Source organism: Diadema setosum, chromosome 7, assembly GCF_964275005.1.
Source record: "Diadema setosum chromosome 7, eeDiaSeto1, whole genome shotgun sequence".
Lineage (NCBI taxonomy): Eukaryota > Metazoa > Echinodermata > Echinoidea > Diadematoida > Diadematidae > Diadema > Diadema setosum.
Window position 1 is genome coordinate 507,075 of NC_092691.1, and position 24,100 is coordinate 531,174.

The 24,100-nt window shown below is 37.7% G+C and overlaps 1 protein-coding gene across 1 annotated transcript in view; it reads left to right on the forward strand.

Annotated features, from left to right (window-relative positions):
• Positions 1 to 24,100, forward strand: part of LOC140230534 (scavenger receptor cysteine-rich domain-containing protein DMBT1-like) — an 89,069-nt gene that overhangs the window by 40,502 nt on the left and 24,467 nt on the right. The window contains exons 10-15 of the mRNA XM_072310676.1: positions 7,074 to 7,389; positions 8,132 to 8,471; positions 11,778 to 12,085; positions 12,538 to 12,882; positions 21,703 to 22,044; positions 22,510 to 22,854. Of these exons, the coding sequence (XP_072166777.1) occupies positions 7,074 to 7,389; positions 8,132 to 8,471; positions 11,778 to 12,085; positions 12,538 to 12,882; positions 21,703 to 22,044; positions 22,510 to 22,854 (1,996 nt within the window). The remainder of the gene's footprint in view (positions 1 to 7,073; positions 7,390 to 8,131; positions 8,472 to 11,777; positions 12,086 to 12,537; positions 12,883 to 21,702; positions 22,045 to 22,509; positions 22,855 to 24,100) is intronic.

Consider the following 24,100-nt stretch of genomic DNA (forward strand, 5'->3'; position numbering starts at 1 on the left):
TTCGCTTTTGGATGCAGTAAACAAGCAGATATCGTCTGCACATAAAGATAACTCACTATGGTTTCATTAACAAAATCTGAAATACTAACTAAAAGGCCTCAAAGTGACCCCTGAGGTACACCACTTTCAAATCAGATTCAATCAATCCATAGCCATTTACAGACGTATATTACATGTATATTGTTTTCTACCTTCAAAATGATTTCCAAACCATTTCAGTGCACGTTAGCCAAATCCATATTAATTGCGAACTTCTGAAAAAAGATGATGATGATGATGATGATGATTATTATTATTATTATTATTATTATTATTATTATTATTATTATTGTTATTAATATTATTATTATTATTATTATTATTATTATTATTATTATTATTATTATTATTATTATTATTATTATTATTATTGTTATTAATATTATTATTATTATTATTATTATTATTATTATTATTATTATTATTATTATTATTATTATTATTATTATTATTATTATTATTATTATTTATTCGGCTCTCGATCACAAATACATTTTTCGAAATTGTACATTGGAGTGGTAAGGGTGCACCAGGTTGGGCAGCCCGGGTCTGGAAAGAGCCAACTAAATGACTTGGGCCCTCAGGCCATCCTCCCCAACCCACCTGGTGCACTCAAAACAGTCAGTTTACAATATAAAAATACAAATTTCATTAACAGGCATACATAAAAAACAAAAACAAAACAACTCTTTCTTTGTAAGTGTCAATTTAAGATAAAGTGGTCGACAGTATGGAATGCTTTCTTGAGGTCGATTTCAACATCAAACCATTGAGCAGTACACGTAGAGATTAGTGGTTACAATTCATTCACGTGATCGCCGTGTCAATCATTTTCTGTCTGTAATGTTGCGCATGCGTGTTGAATGTATCAAAGGTATCAATGCATTTGTGCAGGGAGGTGAGAGTATCTCCCCGATGTGTGTTATCAAAATACGACGTCATGCTGTGTAATGTAGGAGAGGGATGGCGTGTGTCATTTGATTTAGAATAGGAAAGACATGCAACCTTCTGTTGCAGTTTTGATGAGGGGAAAAAGGAAGATCACGGGACATTATTCCATCCAACAAGAAATTTCATTAATCAAGTCGAGAAATGTCTATTACAATACTTTACATAGTACATACTGAATCTCAACCATCGAACTACGTAGTCTTTTTGGTTGCGATTTGTGTAAATGTCGTCTTCTGACTAACCCAACTTGCGTGTAGCTTGCCTGGCTAGCTCTAAATTGGGAGGTTATGGTGATCTGTTGCAATGACGATTCAGCCATTGTGTGGTTCACGCAGCTCCGCAAAGTAACCTACTACGTCAGAGCCGCCGTTCTACAGTTGACTGAGCTCGTCGACAATATTGCCCATCGCCATATACATGAAAATTTCAATGTCGCGTTCACAACATGGCGTCTCTGCAAAGGGCAGTTTTATTTCTGTCTTGGTTCCTCTTCCTGATCGAGCACACCATAAGTCGTAAGTGTTGGGTTATTCGTGTCATATTGACAGTGGATATGATCTGATCCTCGATCTTTGTTTCTTTTTTATCGATGTATTTTTTTGTATGAAAATATTTATATTTGATTTGATTTAGTACTGGAAATCTATCAGGGTGTTGTATCAAATCGCGGGCAAGAATGAAGCATGCAAACCATATCGTGCTCTGATGCTGCCGATGCAAAACCGCGTCTGTAAGACTTGCCAGGATAACAACCTTTTTGTCGAAACTCTCATTTGATCGTTCTTCTTGTCTACATGAGGTACAAATGAACCGCATTCCTGGGGGGCGTTTCACAAAGCCGTTCTTAAAGTTAAGAAGGGCTTAAGACCGACTGGTGATCAGTTCTTGTGCTGAATTAATGCGATTCTGATAAGTATAGCACATAAGAACTGATCACCAGTCGCACTTAAGTCCTTCTTAACTTTAAGAACGGTTTTGTGAAACACCCCCCTGATTGTTAAACGTTATCATAGCCTTTGAAGTTCATGTGCATTGAATGTACATGTACATCGAAGATTTTCCCACTGATAAGGACAAGCGCTTTGCCTGGGTTATCACGGAATATACTCAATAGAGCCATGAATGTGGGCAAAGAATGAACTAGGCGAAATAGAACATAATATCTATAACATGAAATATCTATTCACTCATTATTCTGACTCGTAATGTTGATGAATCAACTGCAAATAACGGTAATCTAACTTGGCTAGCCATTACTTAAATAACATTTTCATTTGTTTTGTAACGAGGTCCAGGAATTGTTGAAGCTCGTGACCATCTTATATGAAGATGTATAGGCCTATGCAAACCACCACAGTAAAGCTGAGATTGCGTTAGACTATCAAAGAGACTTTAAAAAACCCAACAACAGCATAATAGTTACTTGATATAGTAATTTACTTGAAAAGAAATTTCATATTCATATGTGATATCATCATATTGGGATGTCTAAGATCAAAGTGTTTCTTGAAGTTGTTTGACAAAGCTTTGACTGCACGTTGCTGATAAACACATATCTCGTTCATGGTATACCACCAAATCAATTTGCAACGAGCTCTAAAACGGCTTTGCAAATTTTGCTCAGGTCTAAAGGTATTCATGCCTGTTGTATGTGTGTATCATGTATAAGCCATGGTATCAGTTCAGCAATAATGATATGACCAAATTTACTCTGTATTAGCACGATTCCTCCTTAGAGGTTTGCTGGCATTACAACTTACTTGCAGTCAGATACTCGCTCTAAAAAGAACCATGTTTCCAGTGTGGGAGGTTTTCTTGGTCTCTGATATTGCGGAACCGAAGAAAAATATCCTGATTAGAATTGAAAGTTGTTTTTTTTTTTCCAAAAAGAGACAACCCATGTGTAACCTTACTTAACTACACTTTCCACACAGAGAGAAGTATTAAAAAGTACCAAGTTGGAAAGGGTTCCCCATCATGCCTTTTTTTTTTTCCAGAAGGCTGGATTGTGGGAGCACACTTTAAGATTTTTTGTATGTTTGTCTCTTTATTTGCATGAATGTTATTATGCAGCTCTGTCAACAATGTTTAGCATTCTGTAAACGTGGTAAATATTAAACCTTAAAATTATATACAGGCCTATTTCACAATCTCCTTAACCCCGGATGCAACACGAATTCGGAATCTCTCTTTCGATCACCCCAAATTAATACTAAGGGTCAAAAAAAATATTTTAAAAAGGAAATCGGTGCTGTATGTCCTTCCCCTGCCGATTCTGAGGGCGGAAGCGGAACTTCCAGAAAAATACTGTGACTTAGTGGGTTTGTATTGGATCATTTTGTTGTTGTTTTTTTTTTCAGATGTATAAATACATGTGAGTCCTTTTTTGTATGTTGGTCTCTCAGTCCTATACAGGTAGTTTCATATACAGTAAAGTGCAATTCCGTATAATTATGCCATGTTTAAGTTAATTTCAACGCATAAAATTCCACAAAATGTTAGTTTCGTCACCAAAACCAAACATACTATAAGAAAATCACGAAAGAACCTATAATGATCCAAAAGAATATAAAAATGTAAAAATTTGGAATTGATTTGGTCCCCTTAATTCGAGTGTCTGCCTGATCATTTGAGATCTTATCATACTACAGGATGCCACCTGCCAAATTTGGTGAAAATTTGCCCATGCGTTATCAAGGACGGGAAAAAAGGGCCCTGATTTTCTACCGCCAACAACCATCCTCCCTCCCCCGATCTACAATTGAAAAATCTGAAATATCAGTCACCAATGTCCTTGCTCATAACATTTGATTATCTCGATCAATTTGTTTAAGAGAGGATTTATGTAAAGATACTCCAATTTTCGGGCTTTCTCATGTAACCTTCCTCATCTGGCTACTGGGTGCACGTCACGAGAATTATACAGTCAATGAGTCCTACAGCCCATGAGTCATACAGCACACGAATCACTCATGAGTTCGACACGAGCAAACAAGGCCCACATATCGACAAATTAAGCCTTGCGTTGTATCTGTCGAACTCGTGGGCTATTTTTCTACCCAGCTGTATGATTCTTGGGTGTCGGTTTCGTGATTATGACCTCTATTGTGACCCCAGGGTGCCCCACGTAGACCTAGAGAATGAGGCCCATGTAAGAACAAATACATTTGATAAACCCTAGCAATAACGCCTGATGAAAAAAAAAAATATCATGCATTTTCGAAAAAGAGATTTAAATGTTAAAGTTGGACCCTAGTTTACCCCCCCCCCCCCCTACACACACACAGCCACAGACCCAGGGCCGTACCAATCAATACGTCTAAGAACGTTAACTTGACTGTGTTACTTTTGGTTTCAGGGGGAAATTGTTAACAATTCACTGTGGGCAAGGTGTCCGGTTGAAAAACAAAACCGAAAACAATAAATCCTGTCACCCTAAATGGGGATGCTACCTGCCAAATCAAGTGAAAATCCGTCACAGGGCTTTCAAGAAGAAGCTGAGACTGCGGTACAAAATTTAAGCAAGAAGAATGACATGCTAGGTAACTGCAAGAAATAATTGAATTTGAACGATACAACTTATATTGTATCTCTCATGTAAAGTGTTTTGCATTATGGTTGTACAGAGCACCAAAAGGGGTTAGATTTATTACAAATCTACGAGCAGCTGAGACCAGTGCATCCTAGCGCGATCCTAGCGCGATAACAATAGTTTATAGTACTTTCGGGAATCCATGATCTGCACGCCATCGCGATTCTGCAATCGATATCTAAATTTCTCATATTTTTGCAGTGCGCGTCGACGTCGTAGTATAGCTAATAACGCTGGTGAATCTGTGGTAGGTATACGGCGGTACGGTGGCATGCGTGTGTGATCAGTGTAATTCAGCTCAATCGACAAACTGGCAGCTTCAAGTAACGGAGGAAATGCTTAAATTGCAGCAGAAATACAACATTTGGAACGGTGTAGGGATGATTTCAAGAAACCAAAACCGATTTTGATGATGATCTGGATAACGAAGCCCTTTTTAGGCCTACTTCTAGTCGTAGTCATCCTTCTCTCGCAGTTCTACACTGCAGGAATCAACGACCACGACGACGATGAATTCTGTATACGGTGTGTTCCGTACGGAACCGACACAGCGGTATCGCTCGCTGCATACACTGCATTCAAAAAAGGATATACGACATAATATATTTCACCTAAAAACAAACACAGTGAAATATTGAGCAACCAAGTAAGCTATGCACGTACTCCATTGACCTGTACATAAATCCTCTTTTCTTCTTTCTTCAACATGCGTTGAGTATAGTATACAAGTATCGACTGCTTCAAAGGGGATAGATAAAACTATTTGCACCGAGGTGAGTCTCAACAGTGCTATGCCCAGAGACGAAGTCGAGGGCCACTGCACTGTTGAGAAATCATCGAGGTAAAAATAGTCTAACGTTGACCCAAAAGAAAGCAGTCGATATTTATTTCATATCCCTCACGAGCATTACTAGAATGATTACAAGATTTTCTCTTGAAAACGAGTAACGTTAGTTTTTGGCCATGGCCACCACAAACTTTTGTGTCGTTTTATAGAATAATGTGTTGTTTGAATTTTTGCATGGTGGTATAAAAGAAGAAGAGCTAGAGGTTTCCGGTATGAACGCCATGTATGAGTAGTCCTTGCAAAGACGTTTTCTTGGCGAAAGAAGAACCTAGAAAGAGGAAAGCGGAGTAGGGAAGACATACTGAGAGTGTAACTAATGCCCCGTCGTAAGACTGTTACCCGGGTAAGATTATGTATGTGATGAAACGCAGGGTAGCCTCCGGGTAGCGTCCGAGTATAAATCTCACCCTTCGGTGAGATCGGCCAGGGTAGACACGGGGTAGCCGCCGGAGAATACCCGGGTAAGGTGTCAGTTAAGACGCTCGCGTGGTGAATCTATGCAAAAGGCTACTGCACACTAACGACCTTCTGTCGCACGACAAAGCGACTTTGGATCCTGAAATAAGCAAGCGTATTTATTCTAAGGCTATTATGATTTATTTCGGATCCAAGAAGGTTGGTCAGTCGTGCGATCGAAAGTCAAGTTTGTGGTGGCTTTTACCCGAGTAGAGGCCAGTGACGTCACATGACCAGTCCTGCAGACGCCGCCACATAAATCCTGTGAACTCTCCCTTTAATACAGTTACTGAGTCCTGTGGGTTGAATGTTATTGTATAGTACAGTCGCGTTCTGATTGTAAAATAAGTTGATTTTTAGGTTGATTTTTTAATGATTCTCTCTTTCTTTATTCCTGCACAGTGAACGCATTTGAAGGAAAAGCAAGCAATCATTCAGACACCTCTGTATACATAATACGTGCGTATATCAGTACACAATCCTGTACAGTAGTTCACAGTGCATTCTATGTGATCTACTGCAATGGCAATGATGTTATATGCTTCCATTTCAAGCGTTTTTGTTAAGGGGGGGGGGGGGGCAAAATGAATTTGGAAGTCTACATTCTTCGTCCTTACTTAAAGAGAAGAATGGTTTCTAGGTAGGCCTATATGATTCTGAGGAAATGTCCTAATTGCCTACCTTACAGTATACCAGCTTACGAAAGGAACCTAATTTTAAGGGTTGCAATAGGGACTCACGAACTAAACTTCCACGTATTTTTTAGATCCGATTTGGCTAAAACCTTATATCACATATCTGCTTATACTGCATAATAGAGGCCTACGCTTAAAGCCGGCTTAAACATACATGTAGAGTTGAACTGCACACAAAAAAAAAAGTACAGATTGAATTTAGCAAAGTCAATGGAAAAAATAGTTGCAGATGAATGTTTCAAAAAGTATATGTATGCGGTCCTAGCATTTCAGAACAGGAGATACCTAGCGAGAAAATGTAAAAAAAAAAAAAAAAAAAAATCCTTCGATTTTCATTTTTCCCAAAAGTGTATTATTCTAGATGATTGAAATGTAGGTGGTCTTTTTGATATATACCGTCCTTCACACTGATATAAATCTATAGATGGTGAATTCTGGTTTTGCCCTTGGTTCAATGATGAAAATCGAATTCTTAATATTTTCTACCATAGAGAGTTGGGGTGACGTACGTCTTTCAAACGGTGATGCACCCTGGAACGGACGAGTTGAGATCTATGACGGATACCAGTGGGGAACGGTCTGTGACGATGACTGGGATGATGACGATGCCGAGGTCGTGTGTCGACAGCTCGGTTATAGCATCACCGATGCCACGGCTTTGACCTCAGCGTACTATGGCCAGGGCAGCGGGTCGATTTTCCTGGATAATGTGGATTGTTACGGCTCAGAGTCTCTGCTCACAAGTTGTACACATAATGGCTGGGGATATAATAACTGCGATCACTCTGAAGATGCAGCTGTTGACTGTGGTAGGCAGAATGTGATTTCTTTGTCACAATATGTGTAGTTAAAAACAGGGGCACCATACAGCCATACACACTACTTCCTCCACAGGCAGTAGGGTGAAATACATTGCATTTAAGTAGAACTAATGTGTAATGCGTACAACAAAAATGTCTATCACCTGTATTACAATTACGCTACAGCATGGATCTTTTAGCTATAAAGGGAAACTATGTTACTTGTAGGTCATTGACGAGTTTGATTTTGTTCTGTTTTGTTTTGTTTGTTTAGTTTTACGATCACAACTGATGTATTCCAACAGGACGAAAAAGGAAATGAAAAAACATTTAGAATTTCAGAATGGCCTATAGTATTTTCATGCATTACATTGTGTGTCTGAACAAAGAAAAAATGGAGTAATAATAAATTCCTGTGGTCATTGATTATACTTCCTCATGAACATGATGGAACACAATGGCGACATGACAGTACATTGTTCACCCGTGTACAGATCAAATCAAAGAAAAACGCGCATCAGTATAGTGTTTAAACCTTAAGTTTCAGCCTTCATTATTATTATTATTATTATTATTATTATTATTATTATTATTATTATTATTATTATTATTATCATCATCATCATCATCATCATTATAATACATACATAACATGCCGTCAAATGAAGTGGTTCCATCTTTTTTATATCATGTGTGACGACAACATAAATATTACGATAATTAACTTGTTTTTAACCCGTGTTGTAAACAGATGGACTTGGTTTCACCCCATCCCCGGCCAGCATCCGCCTTGTTGAAGGGGGTTCGTACTACGAGGGTCGTGTTGAGATCTATTACAATGGAGCTTGGGGCACGGTGTGCGATGATAACTGGGATGATGATGATGCCCGGGTCGTCTGCAGACAACTCGGATATCCTGCAAGCTACGCACGAGCTGTGAGTGGAGGGACGTATGGACAAGGAACGGGATCCATTCTACTTGACAATGTTGAATGTGACGGCTGGGAGTCAAGTCTAGCTACCTGTTCTTCAAATGGATGGTACAGCCATAATTGTGGTCATTATAAAGATGCCGGTGTGCGATGTGGTGAGCCTGGTTTATATTCCTTAATGTGCGAAGTCAAAACCTTGTTCATGTTATCTGACAAATGAGCAAGAAAAGGAAAGCAAATTCTATTCCAGATTTCAAGGAAAAATGATTCTGCACATAAGCGAAACATTTCAATGGCATAATCGCCATGTGCTGAAACACGTCTGTTTTACATTCGACAAGTAGATTCGAGAGACGTCCTCATTTACGCATTATACAAAAATTTACATAATTTTTAACAACGGTGTACACGCGCCTACAGGCCTTATTGGCTTTTTATGTGTACACCATTTTCCATTTTCCATTTTCCATTTTGCCTGTTGTAATCTGTAACAATTCATGACTTTAATTTTGATATCGTTCTTGTTTTTTTTTTCATATTTGATTGTTTTTATGTTTCATCTGTAACACTGGATGCTTAAAGGGACATTCCAGACGATTTTCATAATTTCACTTCGTGTAGTACATAAATCGACAACTCCATGTATAGATTTGTGGAATTTATTGTTGTTTTTGATCAGAGAAACAATACTTTGAAAAACCTTAAACAAATTACACTGAACAAGGAGGTTCAAGAGAGTGGAGTCATAACTGTCGTATTTCCTTTGAAGTCACGTTTGATGCCGCCACTCGAAAGTATTTGAAGCATGTGGCAAACTGGATCTGCCGCGCAGATAGGAAGACAATTGACCCATGTCTCATTGCATAATCATCAGCCACTTTCAAACGAAAATATGTCTTTGTGATGGTAATTACTTTTCGCCATCCCTACTTATAAAAGATAGGTGGTATATAATGGTAAAGACACGGGGATGCGCGAATAGAAATTGCGCAAAAAATGATGAAATGAAAATGAAAATTACTCGACTGGCCGTGCCCGGCCACTAATCTGATATATCTATTAATATAGAACTATACTCGAAGATTATTCCATATCAGTTTTATTTGGAGGAATTAAGTGGAAAAGTGATAAAACCGCCCATACCGGCTTTCCGGGAGGGTACAGTTTTAAACACTTTCACATGATACAGCTCTGATTTACACTTTTGCACATATTTCTTGAAGGGATCGGCCTTTTAATGAGCTTTATCATTAAGTGAGATTTCGTTTCATTTAATAGATAAACAAGCAAAATATAGCCAACATTAAGTTAACGCTCAAAATGAATCTTCAGATTGCTCAGCAAGACGGCGGCATCAAACCCCGTCACCAAAGGCACAGATGCACCTGTGGAATTCTTTTGTACATCAATAGAAAAGTGACAACTGTTTGAATAATTACAGCCAGTTGGAACTTGCACTGAACAAGGATGATGACAGGTAGGCTACAAAAAGTGAAGAACTTCCATTCAAAACTTCAAGGAAAACATGATCAAAACATTTTGATGGCATTGCCATCAAACAGGGGGCTTATACAAGTACATGTAGATTTCAGAGATGTACTCATGAGGTGACAAGACATAATTATGGTCCGCCAGCATATGCTCCGTCGACAATTGCTCCGTAAATTGCGACAAATGCTCTGGGACAAAATTACTCCGCCGATATTTGCTCCGCCGGCAAGCGCGCCACCGACTCTGCTGAAGATTGAATTCTCAATGACATTGCTTTGGTTACAATGATATTCACTTTAAGAGAATTTTATGTGGAACCGTCTATTATAAGTCTGGTGGCATCTTAATATCATTCAGAGAGTATTTTACAAAAAATTGTTGTTTCTTACTTTGAAAGGAGTAACATTTGAATACAGTCAAGTTAGTAGTTTTCATTAGTTGTATTACTCTCACATGAAGAGATCTCCTCGGAGTCATGTTTCTTGATTGTCCTGTTTGGAACACGAGGAATGCGCATGAGGTACATTCTTTTGTTTTAATAATCGACCAGCAGCTTCCATCCCAAGTCTGGCACTTTCTGGGCTGGTCTCTTGTGAAAATTGTTACGTAGTGTTCATTATCACGAATTTTCTCCTTATTCGTCACCATGAACATGTTAAAAACCCGAAGAGACGCAGACAGTCTCAAGGGCAGGTGATTTACGAAAATCACCTTATAAGCAGCACATGATAAAAAGAAATGTCAGACCCAATATTTTCTTTATTAAAACAAGAAGAAGAAGAAAAAGAAGAAGATGATGATGAAGAAGAAGGGGGGGGGGGGGGGGGACGTTTGCACCGGCCCTGGGAAGGGTGTACACAAAAGCAGATGTTGCATTTTTAGCAGTAAAATCCAATCCGGTGCCCACTTTTGGTGGTGTTTTTGGAAAATTGTCGATTGAGAAGTAAGAAAAAGGACTAATGAAAGCAATGTATACTGTTAATGTGTTATGTCTCAGCTCTTTTGGCGGGTATGTGTCTTCATTGTGCACGTCTATCATGATTGAGATGGGCAGAATGGAAAGGATGTGGGAATCCTCCAATAGTGTTATTCTATTGGAAAAAGAATGTCCTTTCCAGTAGTATGCAAAATAATGACATATTTGCAACAATATTGCTGAAATTAAAGATCATAGGTGTTCCGTCCTTTCTGGGCCACCCTGTATAATATCTCTTGTCAAACAGTTAAAGACATGCATGTCCTACAACTAGATAAAGTAGAAAATAAGTTTTAAGGATCAGAAATATAGAAATAAAGACGACGGCTGAGCACTAATTTTTGTCGGCTGAGCACATGTCGTATCTTTGTCGAAGGAGCAAAATTAATGTCGACCACGGTCGACCGAGCAATCGCTGGCGGAACATGATATGTCGTAGGAGCGTTTGTCGGCGGAGCATTCGTCCGCGGAGCAAAATAATGCCTCGGAGCATTTGTCGTTGAGCATTTGTCTCAATTTAAGAAACAATTGTAGGGAAGCATAATGCATGTCATGGAATCTATCATTCTCTCATTTATACACGTAAACATCATGAACATTCTAGGAGGTTTTTTTTTTTCAATTCTCAGTGTTTTACCAATGAATTGCTTATGATTGTTATTTCGATTGCAGCAATGTCAGATATTCAAATACCTTCCGGAACTTCTGCCTCGTTTAGTCGGGCGATGTGAGCGCCCATTGCCAAGCAGGAAACAAAACCTTCAAAAGAAAATCATTACAAACTACTATGTTCGAGTTAGCTTGTACCTTATTCTTTCTCAAATATATTACTGTCATAATTATATTTATGCCAGTACTATATTTACGAAGAAAAAAGTAAAAAGTTTGCATTTCGAATATATGACGACATGCATACGCAATAAACGAACATTTTATAGTGTGAACTTACTCTGTCCCTAATCAGAATGGTATGACGTCCCAACCTATTCTCCCTGGAGGAATGTCCGCCTTGTCGGAGGGAGCTCGTACTACGAGGGTCGTGTTGAAATCTATCACGATGGAGCTTGGGGCACGGTGTGCGATGACGAATGGGATGACGATGATGCCCGGGTCGTCTGCAGACAACTCGGATATCCCACAAACTACGCACGGGCTGTGAGTGGAGGGACGTATGGACAAGGAACGGGATCCATTCTACTTGACAATGTTGAATGTGACGGCTGGGAGTCAAGTCTAGCTACCTGTTCTTCAAATGGATGGTACAGTCATAATTGTGGCCACTATAAAGATGCCGGTGTGCGATGTGGTGAGCCTGGTTTATATTCCTTAATGTGCAAAGTCAAAAACTTGTAAATGTTATCTGACAAATAAGCAAGAAAAGGAAAGCAAATTCAAGGAAAAATGAATCTGCACATAAGCGAAACATTTCAATGGCATTATCGCCATGTGCTGAAACACGTCTGTTTTACATTCGCCAAGTAGATTCGAGAGACATCCTCATTTATAGATACTTACACATTGTAGGTGTTCTTTAATTTTTCAAACTGTTTTACTAACAAGATTTAGGTAACAATAAATCTTGGATGCCAAAAACATTGCCGCAATGTAAATATTCGTCTACCTCCCGAAACCTAAACTCCGTTTAGTCGGGAATTGTTTGTTCTGTGCCGCCATAGAGTCAGTACATGATATTCATAATTAATGTTGGACAAGGAAAGAGGATAACATGAGTGAGTTTTCACCACGTTTTGTGCACAGATACGCTTGTCTTCTCCACCATCCCGCCTACCATCAATAGCGTCCGTCTTGTCGGAGGGAGCTCGTACTACGACGGTCGTGTTGAGATCTATCACGATGGAGCTTGGGGCACGGTGTGCGATGACGAGTGGGATGACGATGATGCCCGGGTCGTCTGCAGACAACTCGGATATTCCACAAGCTACGCGCGGGCTGTGAGTGGAGGGACTTACGGACAAGGATCGGGAACCATTCTACTTGACAACGTTAGATGTGACGGCTTTGAATTGAGACTAGCTAGTTGCCCTTCAAATGGATGGTACAGCAATGATTGTGGACACCACGAGGATGCAGGTGTAAGATGTGGTAAGACTACATGCTCAGTTTAGTTGACGGGTAGGCTACAAAAAGTGAAGAACTTCCATTCAAAACTTCAAGGAAAACATGATCAAAACATTTTGATGGCATTGCCATCAAACAGGGGGCTTATACAAGTACATGTAGATTTCAGAGATGTACTCATGAGGTGACAAGACATAATTATGGTCCGCCAGCATATGCTCCGTCGACAATTGCTCCGTAAATTGCGACAAATGCTCTGGGACAAAATTACTCCGCCGATATTTGCTCCGCCGGCAAGCGCGCCACCGACTCTGCTGAAGATTGAATTCTCAATGACATTGCTTTGGTTACAATGATATTCACTTTAAGAGAATTTTATGTGGAACCATCTATTATAAGTCTGGTGGCATCTTAATATCATTCAGAGAGTATTTTACAAAAAAAAAATTGTTGTTTCTTACTTTGAAAGGAATAACATTTGAATACAGTCAAGTTAGTAGTTTTCATTAGTTGTATTACTCTCACATGAAGAGATCTCCTCGGAGTCATGCTTCTTGATTGTACTGTTTGGAACACGAGGAATGTGCATGAGGTACATTCTCTTGTTTTAATAATCGACTAGCAGCTTCCATCCCAAGTCTGGCACTTTCTGGGCTGATCTCTTGTGAAAATTGTTCCGTAGTGTTCATTATCACGAATTTTCTCCTTATTCGTCACCATGAACATGTTAAAAACCTGAAGAGACGTAGACGGTCTCAAGGGCAGATGATTTACGAAAATCACCTTATAAGCAGCACATGATAAAAAGAAATGTCAGACCCAATATTTTCTTTATTAAAAAAAAAAAGAAGAAGAAGAAGAAGAAGAAGAAGAAGAAGATGAAGAAGAAGGGGGGGGGGGGGACGTTTGCACCGGCCCTGGGAAGGGTGTACACAAAAGCAGATGTTGCATTTTTAGCAGTAAAATCCAATCCGGTGCCCACTTTTGGTGGTGTTTTCGGAAAATTGTCTACTGAGAAGTAAGAAAAAGGACTAATGAAAGCAATGTATACTGTTAATGTGTTATGTCTCAGCTCTTTTGGCGGGTATGGTCTTCATTGTGCACGTCTATAATGATTGAGATGGGCAGAATGGAAAGGATGTGGGAATCCTCCAATGGTGTCATTCTATTGGAAAAAGAATGTCCTTTCCAGTAGTATGCAAAATAATGACATATTTGCAACAATATTGCTGAAATTAAAGATCATAGGTGTACAGTTCTTTCATTTCATTTCATTTTCATTTTACACATGCATGTTCACATGCATGTTTTTTTATTTTCATTTCCAATCAAACACAGGTAATACACTTTGACATGATTACATATATTGGAACATAATAATACATATTGGTTCTTAAAAGAACTTCATGGAAATGGAAATTGAGGGGCTGCTAAAAAGCGAACTTGTAGATTGCAGTCCCCTCACTTACGTTACATTACTACAATACATTAATTATATATGACTTTGTAACACAATACAACGGTATGTACCGTACAAGCTAATCATTGAAAGTATACAGTTTTCATTCAATCAAATCGGATGGTTACATGAAGTACAGTGTATACGCTTTCACATGTATACACATAGACATAGACATACACATACACATACACATACACATAGACATAGACATAGACATACACATACACACATACACATAGACATACACATACACATACACACAAGCACACACACGTACCCACATACACATACGCACACACACGCACGTACACACACATGTATGCATCCACATACATTGTGCACACACAGAAGAGAGTAGGGAAAGAGAGGGAGGGAGGGGGAGAGAGAGAGTAGAGAGAGCGAAGGGCAGGTCAACATTCTCGATACAGGCAGAAGAAAAAAGAACAACAATTCCAAACAGTCAAACTAATCATGGGGTACATATGAGCTAATCAAATATTTCTTTAAATTACTAGAGAATGATTTCAAACTAATGGAATCTTTTATATTTTTCTCAAGGGAATTCCAAAATTTTGGGCCACTGTAGATAAACGTGGATTTTTGTAAATAGAGTTCGGGTAAGGGGCAAATGATATTCATCTGTTTGACGAGTGGGGTATTTATGAATATTTTTATTCTTATTAAACATATTTTCAAAAACTGAAGGAAGTGACTTATTATACAAACTGTACATAAATTGACCAAGGTAATAATAATACAAATCCCTTACTTTTAAAACCTTATTCTCCACAAATAATCCGTCAGTATGGGAATATTTAGAGGTATTACATATTACTCGAAGTGCTTTTTTTTTGTAACAAAAATAATCTATCCAAATAAGTTGAATGTGTATTTCCCCATATTATAATTCCATACGTTAAATAAGGTAAAATTAACGTTGAATATAACATTAGCAACTTTTTAACAGAAAAACAAAACTTTACTTTATTAATTACACCTATGTTACTGGAAATAGTGCGGCATATACAATCTATATGCTGTTTCCAAGAAAGCTTACTGTCTACAGTTACACCAAGAAATCTGACAGAATAAACCTGTTTTATCACTTCATTTTCAAAAATTATATCATGTGGCAATTTATCAAGGGTATTACTAAACAACATTACATTTGTTTTCTGCAAATTAAGCGATAATATATTTGCTCTTAGCCATTGCATTATCTTGTTCAATTCTATATTCATGACATCAACTAATGTATGAGGATTTGAATGAGAAAAGAAAAGATTAGAGTCATCTGCAAATAATATAAAAGAAAGAACATTTGAAGATTTTGGAAAATCATTGATGTAGATAATAAAAAGTAACGGCCCTAGTATACTTCCTTGTGGAACTCCACAATCAACTGAGCGCAAAGAAGATTTTTCATTGTTTATACAAACAAATTGTTTTCTGTCTTTCAAATAGCTTCTGAACCACTCCAAGGCCTTCCCACGTATACCATAATGATTAAGTTTATAAAGAAGAATGTCGTGGTTAATCGTGTCGAAGGCCTTGGAGAGGTCCAGGAAGATTCCTGCAGTATGTTGAAACTTATCAATTGCTCGAGATACTCTTTCAGTGAAAGATAATATTGCATGTGCTGTGCTATGTTTCTTGCGAAATCCAAATTGATATTTTGACAAAATGTCATTTCTATTTAAAAAATCTATAACTCGAGAATATATTATCTTTTCTAATATTTTAGATATATTAGGCAAAAGAGAAATAGGTCTGTAATTATTCAATTCTTCCCTATTACCCTTTTTAAAAATTGGAACTATTTTTGATATTTTCATAACATCTGGTACCTGCCCTTGTGATATTGATAGATTAAAAATGTGAAACAAAAGATCAACAATATAAGGTATTATATTTTTTAACAGTATATTATCAATATCATCATAACCAGAACTTCTTTTAGAAGGTAAATTATGAACAATATCTAAAATCTCATATACTGTTACAGGGGAAAAAAAAGATTGAATTTTGATTACCTACGTCCAGATAATCATAGAATTCTTTAGTAGACAACGGAATATTTGCACAAAGATTCCGGCCAACAGTTGAAAAATGTGAATTAAATATTTCTGCTATTATACGTAAATCTTTTATTTCAAATCCATCATTCTTAATTTTAGAAATAACATTTCTTTCCTTATGCTTATTCAATGTTTCATTTATCAATTTCCAAGTATTGCGCATATCATTTTTAAACAAATCTAATTTTCTCATATAATAATTCCTTTTTTCTCTCCGCAATACCGTAGTGAGAGTATTTTTATATGCCGTATACTTATCACGGGATTGCTGTGTTTTTTTAGCCTTACTTACATAATACAAATTATTTTTACGATTAATTGAACGTAATAATGACTTTGACACCCATGGCAATCTTGGATCACGTTTGTAACTACCCAACTTCTTTTTAACTAATGGAATATGTGTATCTAACAAAGTAACAATCTTATTTATAAAAATTTCATAAGCTACATTCGTATCTTGCACCACATATAAGTCAGACCAGTCAATTTCCATCAAAGATTCCTGAAACTGGGCTATATTCTGAGGTGTAAACTTACGCCTTCTTTCATAATTCTGAGGTATTTTCGTCTTTAACTGTAAAGATGAACACATATAAATAGCATAATGATCAGATATATCCGTAAGTATAATAGCAGAATCAGGAAAAGGGTTTACATTACAAAAATATTATCTATTAAAGTGGCAGATTGTTCTGTTACACGGGTTGGTTTTGAAATCAAGGGTGAGAAATATGCAGAGAGCATAATATTGAGAAATTCCTCGGGATAATAAGAATCATTACATTTACTTAAATCAATATTAAAGTCACCCATTAAATAACATTCCTTATTCAAAACTGAAGATTCTTGTAATAATTCATTAAAATAATCAAAAAATAATTTCATATTAGCATCAGGGGGCCTGTACATTACGCCTAATAAAATATCTTTCCGATTAGGCACTTTGATTTCTATAAATAAGGATTCAACAAAACTTTCCATTCGACAGATATCTTTTCGAATGAAAAAATCAAAATTGGATTTAACATAGAAGGCAACACCCCCACCACTTCTATTATATCTGTCGTTATTTATCAAATGATATCCTGGGAGATTAAATAAAGAGGCAGTATTATCAGTGAGCCATGTTTCTGTGAGCCCAATTACAGAAAAAATGAGTCTGTAAAATTATCTAAAAAAATACGCAAATTTTTAAAGTTTTTATTTAAACTTCTTATATTCATATGCATCAGGGAGAACTTTTCGCTAACATCTTTAGACTTTAATTGATTAACAGTGACATATGGCGAAGAAATATCTAGAAATTTATCATTAAAAATATCATTTGTATGAAAATTAATATCTTTGGATATTAGGTTGTCAAATGACAGTGAAGCAGTAGCATTCTGGTCATTTGAATCAAATACAAATAAATCATGAAAATCCTGTTCATTCAAACGACTGAAGTCAAAATCAAATATCGAATCAGCCATTAAATCGATTCAATGCTGGAAGACCCTGACGGTAGTAACAAAACCACCGCACGCCCTGTAATGAGAAATCTACTGACCTGTTGAAAGAAGAAGAGGGAATGAAAAGAAAGAGTGTACATACATACACACACACATGGTACATACAAACACATGCATACAAACACATACACAAACATACACGCAAACACACACACACACACGTTCATATAAAGACGTACACACATACAATGTACTCATACACATCAACGTCATAAGGGGACTTACACATCTATCAATTTAAGGAATCACATCGGTCTCTCCAAAGGAGCACAGGAGTAAAATAACCTGATGTTCAAACTACAATCTTAGAATTTGTACCGTTCACTAATTTCATTGGTACTTTCATTACCTATCAATAACTATCACACACACACACAAAAAAAAGTTAATGTACCATTATTACGTACAATTATTAATAACAGATCTTTCCTGGAAGCAACGAAAAGAGAAAAAAAAAATGTTGAAAAAAAGTTTGTAATCAAATCTCATAAAATCAAAATTATTATGGGACAGAGAAAAAGAAGGATATCAAAAGAAGAAAAAATAATAATAATAATGTTTCTTACTAAATCAATCATTACTATATCCTAATCTTTTATTGCCTAAGAGGCATATTATGAAAATGTCCTAATCTCTTACAAACAGAAAAATTAAAATAAATACAGGATTTTTGTGTAGTGTCAGGGTTACTGCAAATTTCCAATCTGTTAACATTACAACTATATTAAAAAAAAAAACAAAAAAATAAAATCTCAATAACAGTACAGAGATTGTATAAATCCAAAAAGATATATTACTAAAACATAATTACTAACTTTATAAATCGGTTAATTCATACAAAAAACTAAGAAAAATATAACACTATTCTGTACTTTAATAAACCAATTTCAATATTTAGACAATAAAAGAAAAAAAAATTGACAACAAAATAACGGTATTCACGTCTCATTAAAAAAAAGAAAAATTAACTAGATATTTTACGATCCATGACACGTTAAAGTTTCGATAATAACATTAAATCATGATCGGTTGCAAATCAGAACGTGGTTACTGAGTAACCCTTTAACTTGATTAATACATCGAGCCATACGATTAAAAAAAAAAAAAAAATCCACAATCGATTGCAAGTCAGGGTATTGATGAAGATATCGAGCATGGTCGTTCGTATAGCAGAGCGTGGTTAATGAGCAACTCTTTAAATTGATGAGTAAATTGGGCCATAAGATAAGATATAAAGGAAATAACACTTTGCAAAAAGACAAGAAAAGAACAAAATCAAACTTCGACCGTAAGAAAGAACAAAAACAGAAAAGATATTTCAATCTCACGGCATAGTTGCGACATAATATTCCTTGATCGATTTTAATTCGGGGTGTAACAGTGCCTATCGATTCTTACCATTAGGATACATTATTCAAATACCTGATTTACTTATGGGGGACGATTACAATCAGATTTGTTTAACCTATCCAAAACTAAATAATACAAAACACTCATCATTCAATGCAATACCTTAGAAAAAATCATTCGGAGATACATCACTATGATGTATCAAATTAGGTTGAGAGAAAAAAAGCTACACTCACATCATAAACAATGAGCGAACGATCATGATCGAATTGGAACGTTCTCAACTATCGGGGGAGACTGCAGTATTCATTATGCTTGAAACAAAAAAAAAAATAATCTATACTTATCAAAACACCAAATTTCAGATTTCAATACAACCCTTTACCTAGATCAATTCAAATGAATATAAAATTTAGTATATTCATACCGTAAGAGGAAAAAAGAAAAAATGTTAATCCATAAAAAGGGAAAAATCAAAAATATAAAAACAATTATATGTTATTCTTAACGCTGGGATAATGTGTCAAACATTAATATAATCAGAGCGGGGCAATATAAACACAATAAGTAGAATATTCAAAGTAATATCAAATATCCAGTATCATAATAATTTATACATACTTTGCATCGATATTAATTTCAAATAATAATATATTCAGTACATTTATCGGATATCAATCAGGAAAAAAAAAAATACAGAACGTTTACTCAAATACATACGGGGCGCCACCGAGCTGGCGCCACTTCCCGGCGTAGAAGCGGAGTTTTGTTCCCGAACTGTAGAGCTGTTGGACCTGCTTTGACCACCTCTTTTTTTCCGCGAGGTCGACTGCTGTTAGATCATCGATGATGAAGTAGTTTTCGTTCTTCAACACATTTCTGCAGCTGCGCATCACATCCACTTTGTCCCGGTAGGACAACAGCTTCACTAGGATGTGACGTGGACGGTCCTTCGATTTAAGACCGTCACGATGAGCGCGTTCCACTTTGGCTGTGATGTTGAATTTGTCGCGAAGGATCTTTTCCGAAGCCTGGATGCAGTCCTCTCGCTCGTCTCCTGGTGGAGCTTCGGGAATCCCGACGATTCTCACGTTGTTTCTCCTCAGGAAACGCTCACTCTTGTTGACGGCGGCTTCGCAGATGATGGTCCGGGCTCGAAGGTCATCTGCCTCCTTCCTCAGCTCGTCGATTGTCGTTTTCATCTCCGCCTGCTGTTTCTCGAGGGTGTCGATCCGCTTCCTCTCGGCAAGCAAAGACCTGTTGAAGTTGCTCTCCATTTCACTCAGCTTTGTGATAAGATTATCGGACACCTTTCTAAGCATCCTTTCAAACTTGTCGCTCATCCGCTGAAAGCATGCCTCTAGTGCCGGAGAAAGGGTCGTTTCAATAGATATATCATGGTCCGATGCATCTGAATGGACACCCTGTTGCACTGTGTCCGGGTTGTTGGCGGGCAATGGAGATCTGTCGATATTATGGCTTGCAGACTCTCCAGGGGTCCTTGTCGGGCTGGCACCGGGCGATCCTGTTGCAGTGGCTCCGCTCGCCTGCTTTGGAGCAGGGGGTGCACTGTTGGGTTGGAGCCCGCTCGCTGGTGTTGGTGGGGTCGTTTTTTTAACTTGAGATCTGGTGGGCCTTCGCTGACTCATCATCTTTGAAAGTCGTCTAGTCGGCTCAGAAGGACACAGTGAAAACAGTTTCTGGGCCACCCTGTATAATATCTCTTGTCAAACAGTTAAAGACATACATGTCCTACTACTAGATAAAGGAGAAAATAAGTTTTAAGGATCAGAAATATAGAAATAAAGACGAAGGCTGAGCACTAATTTTTTGCCGGCTGAGCAAATGTCGTATCTTTGTCGAAGGAGCAAAATTAATGTCGACCACGGTCGACCGAGCAATCGCTGGCGGAACATGATATGTCGTAGGAGCGTTTGTCGGCGGAGCATTCGTCCGCAGAACAAAATAATGCCTCGGAGCATTTGTCGTTGAGCATTTGTCACAATTTAAGAAACAATTGTAGGGGAGCATAATGCATGTCATGGAATCTATCATTCTCATCATGAACATTCTAGGAGGGTTTTTTTTTTTTTTCAATTCTCAGTGTTTTACCAATGAATTGCTTATGATTGTTATTTCGATTGCAGCAATGTCAGATAATTCAAATACCTTCCGGAACCTCTGCCTCGTTTAATCTGGCGATGTGAGCGCCCATTGCCAAGCAGGAAACAAAACCTTCAAAAGAAAATCATTACAAACTACTATGTTCGAGTTAGCTTGTACCTTATTCTTTCTCAGATATATTACTGTCATAATTATATTCATGCCAATACTATAATTACGAAGAAAAAAGTAAAAAGTTTGCATTTCGAATATATGACGACATGTATACGCAATAAACGAACATTTTATAGAGTGAACTTACTCTGTCCCTAATCAGAATGGTATGACGTCACAACCTATTCTCCCTGGAGGAATGTCCGCCTTGTCGGAGGGAGCTCGTACTACGACGGTCGTGTTGAAATCTATCACGATGGAGCTTGGGGCACGGTGTGCGATGACGAATGGGATGACGATGATGCCCGGGTCGTCTGCAGACAACTAGGATATCCCACAAGCTACGCACGGGCTGTGAGTGGAGGGACGTATGGACAAGGAACGGGATCCATTCTACTTGACAATGTTGAATGTGACGGCTGGGAGTCAAGTCTAGCTACCTGTTCTTCAAATGGATGGTACAGCCATAATTGTGGTCATTATAAAGATGCCGGTGTGCGATGTGGTGAGCCTGGTTTATATTCCTTAATGTGCGAAGTCAAAACCTTGTTCATGTTATCTGACAAATGAGCAAGAAAAGGAAAGCAAATTCTATTCAAGATTCAAAGGAAAAATGAATCTGCACATAAGCGAAACATTTCAATGGCATAATCGCCATGTGCTGAAACACGTCTGTTTTACATTCGCCAAGTAGATTCGAGAGACATCCTCATTTATAGATACTTACACATTGTAGGTGTTCTTTAATTTCTTAAACTGTTTTACTAACAAGATTTAGGTAACAATAAATCTTGGATGCCAAAAACATTGCCGCAATGTAAATATTCGTCTACCTCCCGAAACCTAAACTCCGTTTAGTCGGGAATCGTTTGTTCTGTGCCGCCATAGAGTCAGTACATGATATTCATAATTAATGTTGGACAAGGAAAGAGGATAACATGAGTGGGTTTTCACCACGTTTTGTGCACAGATACGCTTGTCTTCTCCACCATCCCGCCTACCATCAATAGCGTCCGTCTTGTCGGAGGGAGCTCGTACTACGACGGTCGTGTTGAGATCTATCACGATGGAGCTTGGGGCACGGTGTGCGATGACGAATGGGATGACGATGATGCCCGGGTCGTCTGCAGACAACTCGGATATTCCACAAGCTACGCACGGGCTGTGAGTGGAGGGACGTACGGAGAAGGAACGGGATCCATTTTACTTGATAACGTTGGCTGTGACGGCTGGGAGTCGAGTCTAGCTAGCTGTTCTTCAAATGGATGGTACAACCATGATTGTGGCCACTATGAAGATGCCGGTGTGCGATGTGGTGAGAGTACAAGTTTTATATACTCAGTTTCGTTGATGAGCAGACTAGAAAATGTGAAGAACTTCAAAAGAGAAAAAAAAACTTCAAGGAAACATCTTCATGGCATTTCGATGGTATTGCCATTGTTAGATGAAACAGGGGACTTATTCAGTTCTAATTCAGAGATGTTCTCATTAGGTGACACGACATAATTATGGTCCGCCAGTAACTATGTTCCGTCGACAATTTCTCTGTAAATTGCGACAAATGTTCCGCTGACATTTGCTCCACCGATTTGCTGGCAAGTAAGCCAACGACTCTGACGAAGATTGAATTTTCAATGAAATCGCTTTGGTTACAATAATGTTTACTTTTCGTGAATTTTATGTAGAACCATCTATGACAAGTCTGGTGGCATTTTGATATCATTCAGAGAGTATTTTACAAAAATTATTGTTTCTTACTTTGAAAGGGATAACATTTAAATACAGCCAAGTTCGTAGTTTTCATTAATTGTATAACTCCCACATGAAGAGATCTCCTCGGAGTCACGCTTCTTAATTGTCCTGTTTGGAACACGAGGAATGTGCATGAGGTACATTCTCTTGTTTTGATAAACGACTAGCAGCTTCCATCCCAAGTCTGGCACTTTCTGGGCTGGTCTTTTGTGAAAATTGTTTCGTAGTGTTCATCATCACGAATTTTCTCCTTATTCGTCACCATGAACATGTTAAAAACCTGAAGAGACGTAGACGGTCTCAAGGGCAGATGATTTACGAAAAGCACCTTATAAGCAACACATGATTTAAAAAAAAAAGTCTGACCTATCTTCTTTATTAAAAAAGAAGAAGAAGGAAAAAAAAAAAACCGTTTGCGCCGGCCCTGGGAAGGGTGTACACAAAAGCAGATGTTGCATTTTTAGCAGTAAAATCCAATCCGGTGCCCACTTTTGGTGGTGTTTTTGGAAAATTGTCGATTGAGAAGTAAGAAAAAGGACTAATAAAAGCAATGTATACTGTTAATGTGTTATGTCTCAGCTCTTTTGGCGGGTATGGTCTTCATTGTGCACGTCTATAATGATTGAGATGGGCAGAATGGAAAGGATGTGGGAATCCTCCAATGGTGTCATTCTATTGGAAAAAGAATGTCCTTTCCAGTAGTATGCAAAATAATGACATATTTGCAACAATATTGCTGAAATTAAAGATCATAGGTGTACAGTTCTTTCTGGGCCACCCTGTATAATATCTCTTGTCAAAAAGTTAAA